General features: G+C 46.4%; 3 protein-coding genes across 6 annotated transcripts in view; 2 read left to right on the forward strand and 1 right to left on the reverse strand.

Annotated features, from left to right (window-relative positions):
- The window catches only part of kmt2cb (lysine (K)-specific methyltransferase 2Cb), a 38,875-nt gene extending 33,053 nt beyond the window's left edge, over positions 1 to 5,822 (forward strand). Inside the window, exons 40-48 of the mRNA XM_080011599.1 lie at positions 2,396 to 2,506; positions 2,651 to 3,776; positions 3,874 to 4,010; positions 4,127 to 4,269; positions 4,439 to 4,613; positions 4,701 to 4,817; positions 5,109 to 5,182; positions 5,275 to 5,383; positions 5,529 to 5,822. Of these exons, the coding sequence (XP_079867725.1) occupies positions 2,396 to 2,506; positions 2,651 to 3,776; positions 3,874 to 4,010; positions 4,127 to 4,269; positions 4,439 to 4,613; positions 4,701 to 4,817; positions 5,109 to 5,182; positions 5,275 to 5,383; positions 5,529 to 5,621 (2,085 nt within the window). The 3' untranslated portion in view covers positions 5,622 to 5,822. The remainder of the gene's footprint in view (positions 1 to 2,395; positions 2,507 to 2,650; positions 3,777 to 3,873; positions 4,011 to 4,126; positions 4,270 to 4,438; positions 4,614 to 4,700; positions 4,818 to 5,108; positions 5,183 to 5,274; positions 5,384 to 5,528) is intronic.
- The window catches only part of vps4b (vacuolar protein sorting 4 homolog B), a 376,929-nt gene that overhangs the window by 270,445 nt on the left and 92,255 nt on the right, over positions 1 to 14,229 (reverse strand). The window lies entirely within an intron of this gene.
- LOC307238403 (5'-AMP-activated protein kinase subunit gamma-1-like) overlaps positions 10,746 to 14,229 on the forward strand; it is a gene marked incomplete at both ends in the record, with an annotated part of 38,072 nt that continues 34,588 nt past the window's right edge. For 3 of the 4 annotated variants that reach the window (XM_080011358.1, XM_080011359.1, XM_080011361.1), the window contains one exon: positions 10,746 to 10,868. In XM_080011358.1, coding sequence (XP_079867484.1) covers positions 10,785 to 10,868 — 84 coding nt within the window. The remainder of the gene's footprint in view (positions 10,869 to 14,229) is intronic. The other variant, XM_080011360.1, reaches the window with a different exon arrangement.

The raw sequence follows: 14,229 nt of genomic DNA on the forward strand, positions 1-14,229 counted from the left end.
CAGTTCATCTTTTTTTCCTCTTTTCTTTTTTTTTTTCTTTTTACTCAGCATGTGTAAGTACCACGTCATGAATGGCCGGCAATTCCTTTACTTACTTCAGCAGCTGCAGGGTTCTCACCTGGTCCTCGTGGTGCTTGAATTCCGTCCTCAGAAATTCAAGTACAGGAATACTTATAAAATAGTCCCCTTTGTGCTGAAGTGCTTAAAAACGCAATCATTAAAAACCTGTGATTTTCCTATTGTTATTTAAATTGTAAAGTCAAATTTTACCCGACATGGTTGGAAATAGATGCTTATAATAGTAGATGACAATGAGATTAATAATAGATCTAATAATATATATATATGAAACTAAGATTATATTATATTTAAATCAATAAAGACAAGCAAATCAATAAATATTGAATATTTATTGTTTGTTTTGAGTGAAAATTAAAAAATAGTCCTTAAACTACTTTGACGTCCTTGAATTTCATTTTGAAATGCCAGAATGGACTCTGCAGCTGAAATCTCTTGACGTAGTCATAATAATAAATAGAGCTGCAGGCAGCAATGCCCGGGGTCGAGGTTATTCGCGGTAGTCACAGATTACAGTTTTCCAAGTTCCTGTGAAACGCAGCATCACTTCCTATTCGCCGAAGTACAATTTTGTGTATTCCCATGCAATGCAGCATCAGTTCAAACACATTTGACTTCCTACCAACACAAGTTTCAATTTTCTGAGTTCCCATGGAACACGGCATCGGCTCCCTCTCGTCCCGGCACAGACTGTGCGCGAAGAAACCCATACATGCCAATGGTGTCGAGACTGCAGCACACCGTGCACCTCGCTCCATGCGAAAGCCCCCCCAGAGCCTCAACCTGCACATAACAACTTGGATGATGATGTCACAAAGTGCCCCGTTCCTCCACCCCAGCTGGCTCCGCCAGCGTACTTCCGGTAGATTTGCAATAGTTTTTCATTTTGATTCCTGCTCCAAACATAGATCAATATGGGTCAAACTTGGACCACAAAGTGTCTGAACTACCCCGAAGCCTTAGTTCCAGCTCTGTGGGCTGGACCACTAATAACTGTAATGTTCTTTGCTTGTACTTGATGTTCTATGTAAAGTGCTCAACAAATAAAGAAGAGGTAAAAGGAGAAAATGTGCTGATAAAATAAACCCGTATATAGGTTAAACGGTGTGTAGCATTTCTCTTGCCACACGCCACTAGAGTTGCTTTTCTAGGAGCTTGCCGACACAGGTAATGATGGTAAAGGACCAACCGGTTTATTGGCAAGACGTAACACGCCATGAGCGGATGCAACGGTGCCATGACAAACTTTGATTTAACCCGTGCCCATCAATTGCTCTGATGAGCAACAGGTGCACAGCCACCCCTGAGAGCCACCCCGGGCCCAATTAACTAGACCCAAGACAGGTGTGGCTGCTTACATCACACCACCCCGACAAATATTATCTCATATAAAAGTATCGAATGTAAATTGTATGAATATAGAAATACATTAATTAATTAAAGGTCGCACAGTGTGTTGCACTGCTGCCTCACAGCAAGAAGGTCCTGGGTTCGATTCCCGCCTGGGGCGCTTTTGGCACTGCGCTCCGGTGGGTAATCTCCCAATTAGGCCTTTCTGTGTGGAGTTTGCATGTTCTCCTCGTGCTCACATGTGGTTTCCTCCATATAAAATCGGTAAGGACCCCCACTAAAAAAAATGCAGAACAGACATCGTCTGACCAGCGATGGACGCTGAGGTTGATCCCCGGGCGCTGTCAGCTGCCCACCTCTCCTGGCCTGCCCCCCGGAGAAAGGACATGCCTGGGTAGGGCGGATAAAAGCGGGGAACACATTAAAGACAAGCTTAACTAAGCTTGTCCAGTTTTGTTAAAAAAAAAAAGTGTGTGTATGTGTATATATATATATATATATATATATATATATATATATATAATATGAGCTAAAGACAGCTGAACTAAAATCAGGATATGCTTAAAAATCTATTTTGACAAGAGATTTAAAAGCCTAATTTGGGGTTTCAGGCCAAAATTTTATTTTTAGGCATAAAATATAAGTAGGAGCAAAGAAAACCCTTAAAAGTAACCTGTAAAATCTGAAAATCAATTGGTGGTCTATTGGTCCTAGTTAAAATCCTGGCAGTTTTGGACAATCTGAAGGTGGTATAAGATTCTGGTTAAGTGAGAGGACTGTTCAATCTGCTCATCCTGTAAACCCCCCAGCGTCAAAATGAAATCTGTGGCTTTAGAACGCCTGGACCTTGCTCATTTTGATGTTAAACATCTTGTTTTGTCATCAACTGTGGATCAATCGTCTTTTGTTTCGACACTTAATTGCTGTTGCTGTGTTGTTGATATTTTGCTTTGATTTTTCTCATTAGGAGTGTGAAGGTCAGCTGAAGTCTGAGGGCAACTTGGTCTTCTGCAGTCACAGCTGCTTCATCCTCTATTCCTCCTCATCCTCACAGGCTCGGTCCATCTCAGAAACCAAGGTGTGTCACAATGAAACGTGAAGGTGGAGCTTGATTGTTGCGTAAACATTTCATTGCTTTATGGATTATTCATTGAAATATTGTGTAGAACTGCTGTTTTAAACAAATTTTGGGTACATTTCTATTTTGTGTTTGTTCGTTTAGGAATCCGTTGCCCTTCTCCCAGACTCTGAGGAGAAGGAGAGCCTCTCCAAAGCTCAGCACCAGTACAGTAACAACATGTCCTCCCTGGATGTCCACTGCCTGGCTCAGCTGCAGCCCAAGCAGTCCCCCCCTTCCACACCTCCCATCCCCTTCCCAACGGCCAGCGAGACGCCAAAGACGGAGACCAAGTCGGACGCCATCAAAGTGACTGTGAAGCTGAAGGCGCGGCCCAGGGCACACCACCACGAAGGATGGCACCAGGGGAAGAGGCAAAAGGGACTCCGCTGGAGGAAGTGGACCATCCAGGTGGTGTTTCCGCCCCGAGGAAACTCCCAACTGCCGGACGAGGACAAGGTGGATGAGCTCCTGAGGAAGCTGGGGGCCTCCCTGCGGCCTCCCGCCTCGCTGAGGGACCGGCGCCGCTGCTCCTTCTGCCACCAGCTGGGGGACGGCGTGACGGACGGCCCCGCCCGACTGCTCAACCTGGACCTGGACGCTTGGGTGCACCTCAACTGCGCCCTCTGGTCCACCGAGGTGTACGAGACGCAGGCGGGCGCCCTCATCAATGTGGAGTTGGCGCTGAGGCGCGGTCAGGTGGTGCGCTGCGCCTACTGCCAGCAGACCGGTGCCACCAGTGGCTGCCACCGCCTGCGCTGCACCAACGTCTACCACTTCACCTGCGCCCTGCAGGCCCACTGCACCTTCTTTAAAGACAAGACCATGCTGTGCCACGCCCATCGGCCCCGCGGAGCCGCCGCCCAGGCACTGGACCACGAGCTGCGATGCTTCGCCGTCTTCCGGCGCGTCTACGTGCAGAGGGACGAGGTGCGGCAGATGGCGACGGCCGTGCGGCAACCCGAGCTGGGGTACACCTTCCGGGTGGGCAGCCTGGTGCTGCACGCCTTGGGGCAGCTCACCCCGCAGCAGATGGCGGCTTTCCACTCGCCCAGCACGATCTTCCCTGTCGGCTACGAGGCGTGTCGCATCTACTGGAGCATGCGCCACGGCAACCGGCGCTGCCGCTACATCTGCTCCATCGAGGAGAAGGAGGAGCAGCCAGAGTTTTCTATCCGAGTGCTGGAACACGGCTACGAGGACCTGGTGCTGAGCGACAACACCGCCAAAGGTGCGAACCCTTTCATCTCACTAACGGACACATGTGATTACCAGTTTGTAACTAGCCTTGGTAACCAGCCCGTGTCTCTTCACCTCTGTGTCGTCAGGAGTTTGGGATAAGGTTCTGGGTCCGGTTTCCGAGAGAAGAACGGAGTCGGGCACTCTGAAACTATTCCCCGTCTACTTAAAAGGCGAAGACCTGTACGGGCTCACTGTCCCGGCCATCACCAAAGTCACCGAATCGGTTTGTAGACACCTTTGATGAATTCAGGTCTCTGACAGGAATCAAATTCAGTATACACGAAGCACAGTTCACGATGTAGAGGTTTCTGAAAATCGATATTTTGGTTTCAATCCCAGCTCCCAGGTGTGGAGGCCTGTGACGGGTACTCCTTCCGCTACGGTCGCAATCCTCTGATGGAGCTGCCGCTCATCTTCAACCCTGCTGGCAGCGCCCGCGCCCAACCCAAAACGAGCGTTCCCTCGCCAGCGCTGGTGATCAGGTAACTTTCCGGGGGAGGTCTTCAGTGACTCAGCCTGGTTGGTGCAGGTCATCTGGAGACTAGTTCACTTTAAGAACTGAAGCTTTGTAGCTGTCAGAGATAACAGAATTGAGGGATGAAGGATCCTCGTGAAGGACAAAGTTGTGAAGCTTTTGCTTTCAAAACACAGGCCACAACCGCAGACCGTGTCCAACACCGGCACCAGGTCCAACCAGAACGTGGCTCAGGGAGAAGGCGGCACGCCCCACAGCAAGCCCCCAGTGGTTCATCCCAGGTCTTCCCAGTACCGCTGGATGAAGAGCGAGTGGAGGGCCAACATCTATCTGGCCCGCTCCCGCATCCAGGTGAGGTTTGGAGTGGATGAGAACCAGATCGTCCGTCTTCCTCCCAGAGAGAGAGGAAGAATTTCTAAACGTGCAACGTGTTCTCAGGGTCTGGGGCTGTTTGCTGCCCGGGACATTGAAAAACAAACTATGGTGATCGAGTACAACGGAACCATCCTACGCAATGAAGTTGCCATCAGGAAAGAGAAGAACTATAGATCTCAGGTATTCAACCATGTATTTTTAAACATTCTACAAGTCAATTTGGGAAATATATATATATATATATATATATATATATATATATATATATATATATATATATATATATATATACCGAACCAGATTTTCAAACTCCGCTGTGATTTGAACCTGGTGATCATTAAAAATGGTACAGGCGTCATCGATGGTTTCATCAGGATGAAGACCCCAAAATAGTCGGTCTTAAGCCACCAGGTGTTGAATTCCATCCAGTCATTTTTATTATTTTTTTTTTTTCTATCTATTGCGTTGCAGAATCGAGGAGTGTTCATGTTCCGCATCGACAGCGAGCATGTTGTCGACGCCACTCTGAGCGGAGGGCTCGCCAGGTAACGCGGTTGTTGCCGCAAAACCAGTCCCTCGTAAAATCCCGTGCGGGGGTTGTTACACACATTTTCTGCTTGTGTCGTCCTCGCTGCAGATACATAAACCACTCCTGCGCTCCGAACTGCGTGGCCGAGGTGGTGACATTCGAAAGGGGCTACAAAATCATCATCAGCTGTAACCGTAGGATCGAGAAAGGAGAGGAGGTGGGTTTTGTCTTTCTTTCTCCCTTTGTCTTCCGGGCGTTGGTTTTTATGTTTTTTGTTGTTTTTTGTTGTTTTTTTGTTGTTGCTTTTTCGTGCCGCGCTCACCGGCGTCTCTCTCCCCCACCCCCACTTGCTCTCCCCCCAGCTGGGTTTCGACTACCAGTTCGACTCAGCGGAGGGCCAGCGCAAGATCGCCTGCCACTGCAGAGCTCCCGAATGCAGGAAGTGGCTCAACTGAGCGACTCGGCCGCGGCCGCGAAAGGCGGTCCCTGCTTTATCGCGTGGATGCCTCCCATCTCCGGTCTGGAAGGAGGCGAGAGAGAGAGAGAGAGAGAGCAAGAGCGAATGAAGAAGAAGAAGCGTCACACTAACGACGTCTTACAAATGAGCCGAAGCCCCGAACCCTGCGAAGGAAATCCGCGTCGGCTTTTTTTGACGAAGGAGGTTGAGGGAGGCTGGGTCGGAGGAGGGGGGGAAGGTGGAGGGCGGGAGCGAGATGTGACACGTGCCATATTTCAGAGGCGGGGTAGTGGTGGATGTCCTCTGTCTGTCTCTGTATCCGTGTGTTTGTTAGGTATACATAAGGCGCAGAATCCACCAGCGAATGAAAGAGCACTGTGCGGGGTGCGGCCTTATCGCTTACTAAGGGCAGGCCCTTTTGTTTCATACTATTAATGTATACCCTGACTAAATGTAGACATCACTGAATGAGGAATGTACAGCAACGACTACCGTGAAGGGAATATTAACTTGCACTAAAAACAAAACACAAACAACAAACACACAAAGAACTTTAAAGATACTTGATTCCATGAGTCAGTTTTATCCTAGGTTTCTGTCGTGATTTGTGTGGAATTTGAGAGGACGTTTTGTATTTATTAAGAGTGAATGAATTTTATTCATGAGATGAGTTAAAGAAAGCTAGACCCCTTATTGTTTTGAAGATTGAAGAAGACATGCTGTTACTTTTTTGTAAAAAAAAAAAGAAAAAAAAAAGAAAGAAAAAAAAATGTACATAAAGAAAACTATAGGAATAACCGACCAAATACTACCTTAACCTTCTCGATGTTTGGGTGTTTTTAAATTGTTTTGTTTTGTTTGTTGTTGAAATTTATTTAAGATGGACATTATGATTTCCGTTTGAGAGTATATATTATGATTATTCTGTACAGAATTTGTAAAATAACCACAATTCACAAAGTATTTTTGTTGTATTAAAAGTAAGGTATTGTAGCGTAGTGTTTTTGTGACTTACACGTACTTTGACCACTCGAAAAAGAAATATTTTTGTTGAATAACGTGGTGACGAGTTATCGACTACAGGATCAAGAGGACTCTCCAAATGGTGAGAGCTCGTTCTGATCCATTTGCTGTTAATCAGGTTTGATTTTAAAAGAAAAAAAACTGTGAATTAGGTTTTAAACTACCCAAAACCAACTTTTAACTTTTTAACACAAATACAGTAGGCATAGGAACACCGTTGTTTTCACCTGTTTTTGTTTGTCTGTTTGTTTTTCTATTTTTATTTTTTATTTTATTTTTTTGCCTTGAAAAGAAGAGGAGGTGAGTCGTCTGATGAAATTGCGAGTTGGACGAAACCGAAAGAATCACGTGGGAAACCCTGTTTGGAACAGTAGGTGGTGCTACCTTTTTACTAGAGATGGCATTCTCCTGAATCAGACATGCTTCTTATACTGACACTTCACATGTCACATGCTTAGAAATGGAAGTTTTGCGTGCACAATTTCAAGTTGACTGTAAAATTTTGGAGACAGTCGTAGAACTTGTTATGTATATGGCATGTATTTTTTTAACTTTCCGAAGACTCAATTGTATATATTTTCTCAATGAATGGTTGTAACAAAATTGTTTCCTGGATATTTTTCTTCTCTTGTATATTACATCATCCTACAAGTGTGTTTGTGCTACATTTCTATTGGTCCTGTAAAGTAGTCAAACTTTTTTTTTTTGTTAATTTTTTTTTTTTTTTTTGTTTTGTTTTGAAAAATGCCTTTTGAAGTGTACAGTAATATGAGGTTTGGAGTTTGTGGAATTTAGAAACATTTACAAAAATAAAACTATTTTACATCCTAATATGTGTATTTTTGGATATGGGGAGTGATTGAACTTTTCCTGGGAATTCAATTAAAGGAAAGCGCAGGAGACTACAGTGCAGTAGATTGGGGTCCATTTCAATTAAAGCTGACAACTAAAGGTTGCGCAACTTCACTTAAGTTCCCTTAAAGATTGCCAAAACGACTGTTTTAATAATAATGTTTTTGAAGAGAAATGTTGATTCTACTGGTAGATCCTACAGGTTGTTGTGGAAGGGAGAGGTGTCCAAGTCTCACCAGGTAAAGACCGGTGTCCCACAGGGATCTGTAATCGGTCCTCTTCTCATCTCACTATACACCTCACTGGGATGGGTCATCCAGCCGCCTGGTGTCTCCCACCACTGCTACGCCGATGACACCCAGCTCTAGCTCTCCTTTCCTCCAGGGGATACCGTTGTCTCTGCAGGAATCTTGGCATGCCTCGCAGACAAGGAACCCGACCTGCAACTGAATCTCTCCAAGACAGAGCTCCTCACCATCCCGGGTAACTCCAACCATTCGAAACGCCGCATAAAAGCTCGGCTCGTGTCATCGAAGTCTGCTAGAATTCTTGGATAAGTGACTGAGGGCCAGCTGACCTTCTCTAATCAAATTCACTGTCCCTCCCGATTCCTGCAGATTCACTGTGTACAACATCAGGAAGATGAGACTGTATCTGTCGGAGGCGCCGGTCGTCTCACGACTACACAACTGCAAGGCTCCTGCTGGCTGGGCTACCAGTGCACACTGTTAAACCTCTGCGGACGATTCAGCAATGCAGCAGTGTGCCTGGTTTTTCAACCGGCCAAAGCGCGCACGCGTCACGCCTCTCATCTCTCTCTGCTGGCTCCCTGTAGCTGCCCGCATCGAGCTCAACATCCTTGATGCGGGCCTCCAGGGCGGCCATCGGGTGACGGACCACACGCCCCAACGCGCTCTCCGAGGTCTGCAAGGTGAGCGGCGGCTGGTGGTGCCTCCAGCGCGCGGAATGAGTTCTCGGTCCAGACGCTTCTCATGCCTGGTGCCCCAGGGGTGGAACCAGCTACCCAGCTCGTCACGCTCCGCAGAGACACGGCAGAAGAGCTCACCACATCCTAACTTCTTGTTTCTGTTGAGGCTGACTCGCTTTAAATTGCTGCATTGACAATACACAATAAAACTAACAACACATGAGTTGTTGATGTTGACTTGGCTGTTAAGTTATTTGACGTAATGCAGTGTCAAATGCAGACATTATGGGGGCAGTAGGGCAGAAGCAGAAGGTTGCTGGTTCGATCCCAGGCCCCTCTTGCTAACGTGCTGATTTGTCCTTGAGCAAGTCACCTAACCCCCTGACTGCTCCCCAGGCACCTCTACTAAGAGCCCCCTGCTCCTAGGTACATCAGACACCAGGATGGGTAAATGCAGAGAAATTGCAAATCTCCCCGTTGTGGGACTGATAAGGATAAATAAATCAAAAAGTAACACGGGGAGGGGAAAAAAAGCACTAACATTAAAACCTAACAACACTCTTTTATTCTGATTCCTTGCAGCATCTTGTACCTGGCTGGATTTAAAAAAAAACGGGAGATCACGCACTAAAGTTGGATTCCGCTCCGATGGTTGATGTCTGCTTCGATTGTTTCTATCTTCTTACGCGGGTCGCGACGGCCAAGCGGACAATAGGCCGACGTCGGCCAGTGAATGAAAGGTAAATGTATTCCTCTTAGGCTTCCAGTAGACCTTTTCAACTTGCTTACCCTGGCTGCGGCGTACTACCAGCACACAGAAACGCACAATCTGCTGAAACCAAACGGTCACCATCCCATGTTATGCAGACGCCTTCACGCTCATGATGCTTGGGCACAGCAGTCCCGACGGAGCAACTGCTTCGGCGAACGACTCGTTGGAGACCCCCGCTGGCCGCATGTAGAAATGCCTGTCGTTTAACGATCGCGTGTCACAGGACATCCCAACGCGTAAACCCTGAGAGACGTCATTTCGCCTGGCAAAGGCGACAACTGGACATTTGGAGAGGCGTGCGGGGGGGCGACCGCGTTGCATCGTCGTCCGACAAATGCGAGGCGTTTAAGAGTCCATCTCAAAAACGAAAGAGAAAAGGAGAAATAGCCCTTGGCCTGTGGGCGTGATGCGGGCGCGGGGTTGGGAGGTGGGACCCCCTCCGGCGCCGCGAATAGGAGCCCGCGCTCCGGCGACACCCCCCGCGCGCTGCGGACGTGTGCGCGAAAACCTCTCCGTCGCATAAAAGCAAAGAAATGAATAAAGAAATAAATCTCTGAAGAGCAACAGCTTTTTCTCTGACGCATTTATTAATGGACGTTGTATTTATTATGCATATGTTACCTTTTTTTTTTTTTTTTCTTCTTTTTCTTTTTAAATTATTATTATTATTATTATTATTATGGTAAAATCATGTTTGTGCCATTTTAATGTTATGGCTGTCGTGTCAGTTCACATAAAATATGTTTATCTTAATTGTTCATTTTATATCACCATTTTCTCCCCCCCAATTACATTATTTTATGGCCTATTTGTTCCCATGTGCGCTGCTGCGATCTATCATCACAACCCAGATTTTTATTGTGATAGTAAACTGATGATTGTCTACCCTATTAATTATAGTAATAATAATTATTAGTAGTAGTAGTAGTAGTATTAGTATTAGTAGTATTCGACACTAGGCGGGCAGGGTGTTTTTTGAGGAAGCGGCGCGTGGAGCGTGCTGCCTGTTTTTGCCCCGTCACGACCAAGCCCACTGCTGCGTTCCAGCGAAACTCGGAAACCTGTTGTTCCGCGTCGATCGTTCCCGCCCCCGCCCCCCCTTAAAAACCTGCCATGGCCTCGCACCAAGTGTCTGTTTTTGTCGCTTCAGCCTTTGCGAGTTCCACAAGAGTGACATTCAAACGTCACGACACAGAACACAGTAGTCACCGATTTAGCTCCGATCGAAGTCACACGTGAATTCACTTTTACATTTGTATTTGATTTTATTTTATTTATTTATAGTGATGCCAACGGGGTGTGTGCCGCCCTGACGCCGCGTTATAAGATCTGTCGCCCCGCCGCACCCGGACTCGAGCGATGCGACCGGCGGCCTTTTCCCCTTTCGCACGTTTTCCGAGCACGAGGTGTGGAGACGGTGTGCCCCCCGTATCTTTTTCCCCCCGAGTTCCCGCGTCGCCGGAACGCAGCGCAGTTCCGGGTGAGACGGGCCGCTCCGGCGCCGGGGCGGGAGAGTCTCGCCCCCCCCCCCCGCTCGCCTCTCGTCGCCAAACGGGGAGCGCTCGCCGCGTTGAGCGGGAGACAACATGGGAAGTACGCCGATGGAACCCGTCAAGGACGGCTCGAGGAAAACGCCCAAGAAGAGGAGAGGTCTGCGGATCGACATGCCAGTGAGTCGGCGAGGGCGCTGCCCCGCGCCGCGTCCGGCGGGCGACGCACACGTGTTGTTGTTGCTGTTGTTGTTGTTGTTGTTGTTGTTGTAAACAGGTTTGCTGCGATTACGTTTTTATTTGGAAATGTTTAAAAAAAAAAAAAAAAATTTAAATAGCTACGAGTAGCTTATAGTTTTTTTTTTGGGGGGGGGGGGGGTACACCGTACGCTCGTTGGCACGAGCTGTCTGTTGATTCGGCGCCCTATCTGGCCGAAGTTATTTATATCACAATTACCGAGGCCCTCGGTTTTCGTCGTCTTCGTCGGTTCGACTTGTTTCTCTTCCTTCCCATCCTCCCTCTCCACGATTAATCCGATTATTCTTGAACGATGAGTGTATTTTGTGTGTGTGTGTGTGTGTGTGTGTGTGTGCGCGCGCGCGCGCGCGTGGGTGCGTGGGTGCGTGTGTGTGTGTATATATATTTTCCTTTGCAAATCACGAATACTCATGTGGAGTAAACAAAGGACTGTAGTTTTTTTTTTTTTTTTTTTTTTTTTCTCCGACATTCACTACTTTCTAATTCGGGCTCTCGGTCTCGGCCGAAGACTGGTAGTTCACGGTTAATTGTCACACGAATGTAATTGTCTCTTTCTTCATTTGATGTCACCATCGTCGTATGAGCTCATAATACATGTCCGTTGCGGAAGATACTTTTTTTTTTTTTTTTTTTTTACATTGGAACGTGAAAATGCTCCTAACTGACTTTTTTTTAATTTTTTTTTATTTATTTATTTATTTTTATGACATTACTTTGTGGAAATGTGGAATCTTAACAGTTTGACTGAACAAGTTTGACTTAACAAACAGCAGTGTTGACTTAACAGTCAACACTGCTGCTGTGGATGTTCCCAAACTATCCTGATAACCATTGATGGGAGTAGTACTTCCATCTTTTACTAGTAATAGTACAAACAAAACACAAAATTGTTCTCGTAAAAGTGTCAGTACCACAGTGCCATTTCTACTGAAGTAAAACTATATAAGTACTTGGATGTGTATGCACTTAAACTGTTAAAAGTAAAATCACTCGTTATATCTAGTGCCTAGAGGCTATCGTAGTAATTTACTAATATAAATCCTGATTTGTTTAAAACCGACGTACTATGTTGGAAATGTAATCTGGCAAAAAAAGGACAGAGGTATTTGCTTTAAAATGTGGTGCAGTAAAAGTTGAACGTCTCTGAATCTTAACCTACTTAAGAAACTACAGATACTTGAAAATGTACTTAAGTAGATTTTTCCCCCTCTGGAAGTCCCCGCTGGAACTCGCTGTATTTGATTGCTGTCGCATTCCTCCACCCATCTACATTTAAGGAATGTCTGACCTACATGTCAAACCTTGCATCACTCTTGACAAGCATGCGTAGTGAAAAAAACATGTTTCACGCAGGGAAGTGGAAGTAGGTGCAGGCAGGGTAAATTCCAAAATTGTCTTCATCATGTCCTAGCAAGCTGCGGCACTTTCGGGAGCCGCGCTATCCGAGGCACAGACATCTCTATTGTGTATTCTACCTTCCCGTGAGTAAACACTGAGACCGACGTGGCTGGCGCACAGATTATTTCAACCAAAAACTGATAATCCAGCAAAATTCTACATTGGGATCTCTTTCAGGGCTCTCATCTCTTTTCTGCACTTCATTAAGAGCCCATTGACAGCTTTTTATCCCTCTTTGATGTGTTTTGATCAGATGACAATGCATAACGGCATTTTTACTCTGGCTTTTGCCTGAGCAGGTTATTGCTCTGCCCTGTCTTGACTTTCCTCCGGTGCCTCTGGATTACAGGAACACTCTGCCCACAGTGTAGCGGGGTGGTGGGATAACATGCATACAGGAAATTGATCGATGTAGGACAGAGCGTCCTCTTTGTACTCCCTTATCCAATGGGCTCCAGTGTTCAGAGACCTTACTGGATCTCAACTGGTCAGTACCAGTCTAAAAAAGTCTCTCCGCATTGAAAAAATGTTCCTACTTATAGCCAAGAGTCATGTAAAATAAGAACAAAATCCACTTGATATCCTTTTTTTCGACACAGAGACGAATATTAGATTCTATCATTGGAGGAAAAGAATGGATCATGTTATGTAAATGACCAAAAAAGGAATATAACTCGAAAATGTAAAAGTGGGATTGGATCATCCGAATTGATCTAAGCATTTTTACTAGTCTTTTACCATTTTATCAGTGCTCCGTTGGTTTTACGAGACGTCGCTGCTTTTAGATGACTTTTTTTTACTGGTCCAGCTACTGGCTTGGGCGAGGCTCGTCTTTAGCCTGGTGGCTCAGCTCGGGAAGTCAGATGGCTGCGTGTGGGACTCGCCAGCTTTCATTTTCACAGTCGGGACTAAAAGAGGACATCTGCTGCTCGCAGGAGGAACTCAGGAAAAAGGGCAAACTTATTTTAAGTTTTACTGTTGCCACCGCCCAGGCCACGCACATATCGGCCTTAGGTGCGTCGAGTAGTGGTCGACCAATATGGGTTTTTCAATGGCTGGTGCAGATATTTAGAGAGCAGGGCGGGCGATGGCCGATATATAATGCTGATATCATTTTGTTGTTTTTTTACATTTGATAAAATACAACAGTTTAATATTAATAACAAATGAGACACAAAGTTGCTGAACTTAGTGAACTTATTAAAAAAATAATAATAATATATATATATATATATATATATATATAAACTAAATAAATGTCCACAGGTAGTCAAAAAACTAAACTTTGTAAAAAAGAAAACCCATATAGTTATAGACGTATAGATATTTTTGACCACACTAGTCTCCAGACATTTTTTTGTTTATCGGCCTTATGAGTGCAGGCATCATCTGATGCTGATTGTCGCAAAATGTAAAAATATCGACTGGTCGACCAATTAATTGGTCGACCTTCTGATACCACCCTCCCATGGAACGGCCTCCTTTCCACGGGAGGTGAGTGGGATTCCACCTGTTGCCCTGCCAGTTTTGAGTGAGGAACTGTGCCTCAGACTTAGAGCCAAACCCAAAACCTGAGCTTGTTCAACCCCAGACCCATGGGCATTGGTCGAGGGCAGACATCAGCCGCGTAAGCGTTTCCCTTATACATCTCTGCCTGAGCCTCTTCAGCTGGAGAATAAATTCCAAGCTTTGGAATCGCTGGAGGGACCTCCATCTCCTGGGTCCTCCACTGTTGCCCGTCTCGGTCGGCCGACGTCCCCCCCCGCCAGTTCGGTCATGCCCATCCGGCCTGGTTTCCGCTGCTGCTCCCTCCGTGGCTCGCTCTCCAGGTGCTGCGGTGGACCATCCCCCCCGAGTGCTCCCATCGCCGAGGCCGGCCGGTCC

The sequence above is a fragment of the Zeus faber genome (assembly GCF_960531495.2).
Source record: "Zeus faber genome assembly, chromosome: 12".
In the NCBI taxonomy this organism is placed as follows: Eukaryota; Metazoa; Chordata; class Actinopteri; order Zeiformes; family Zeidae; genus Zeus; species Zeus faber.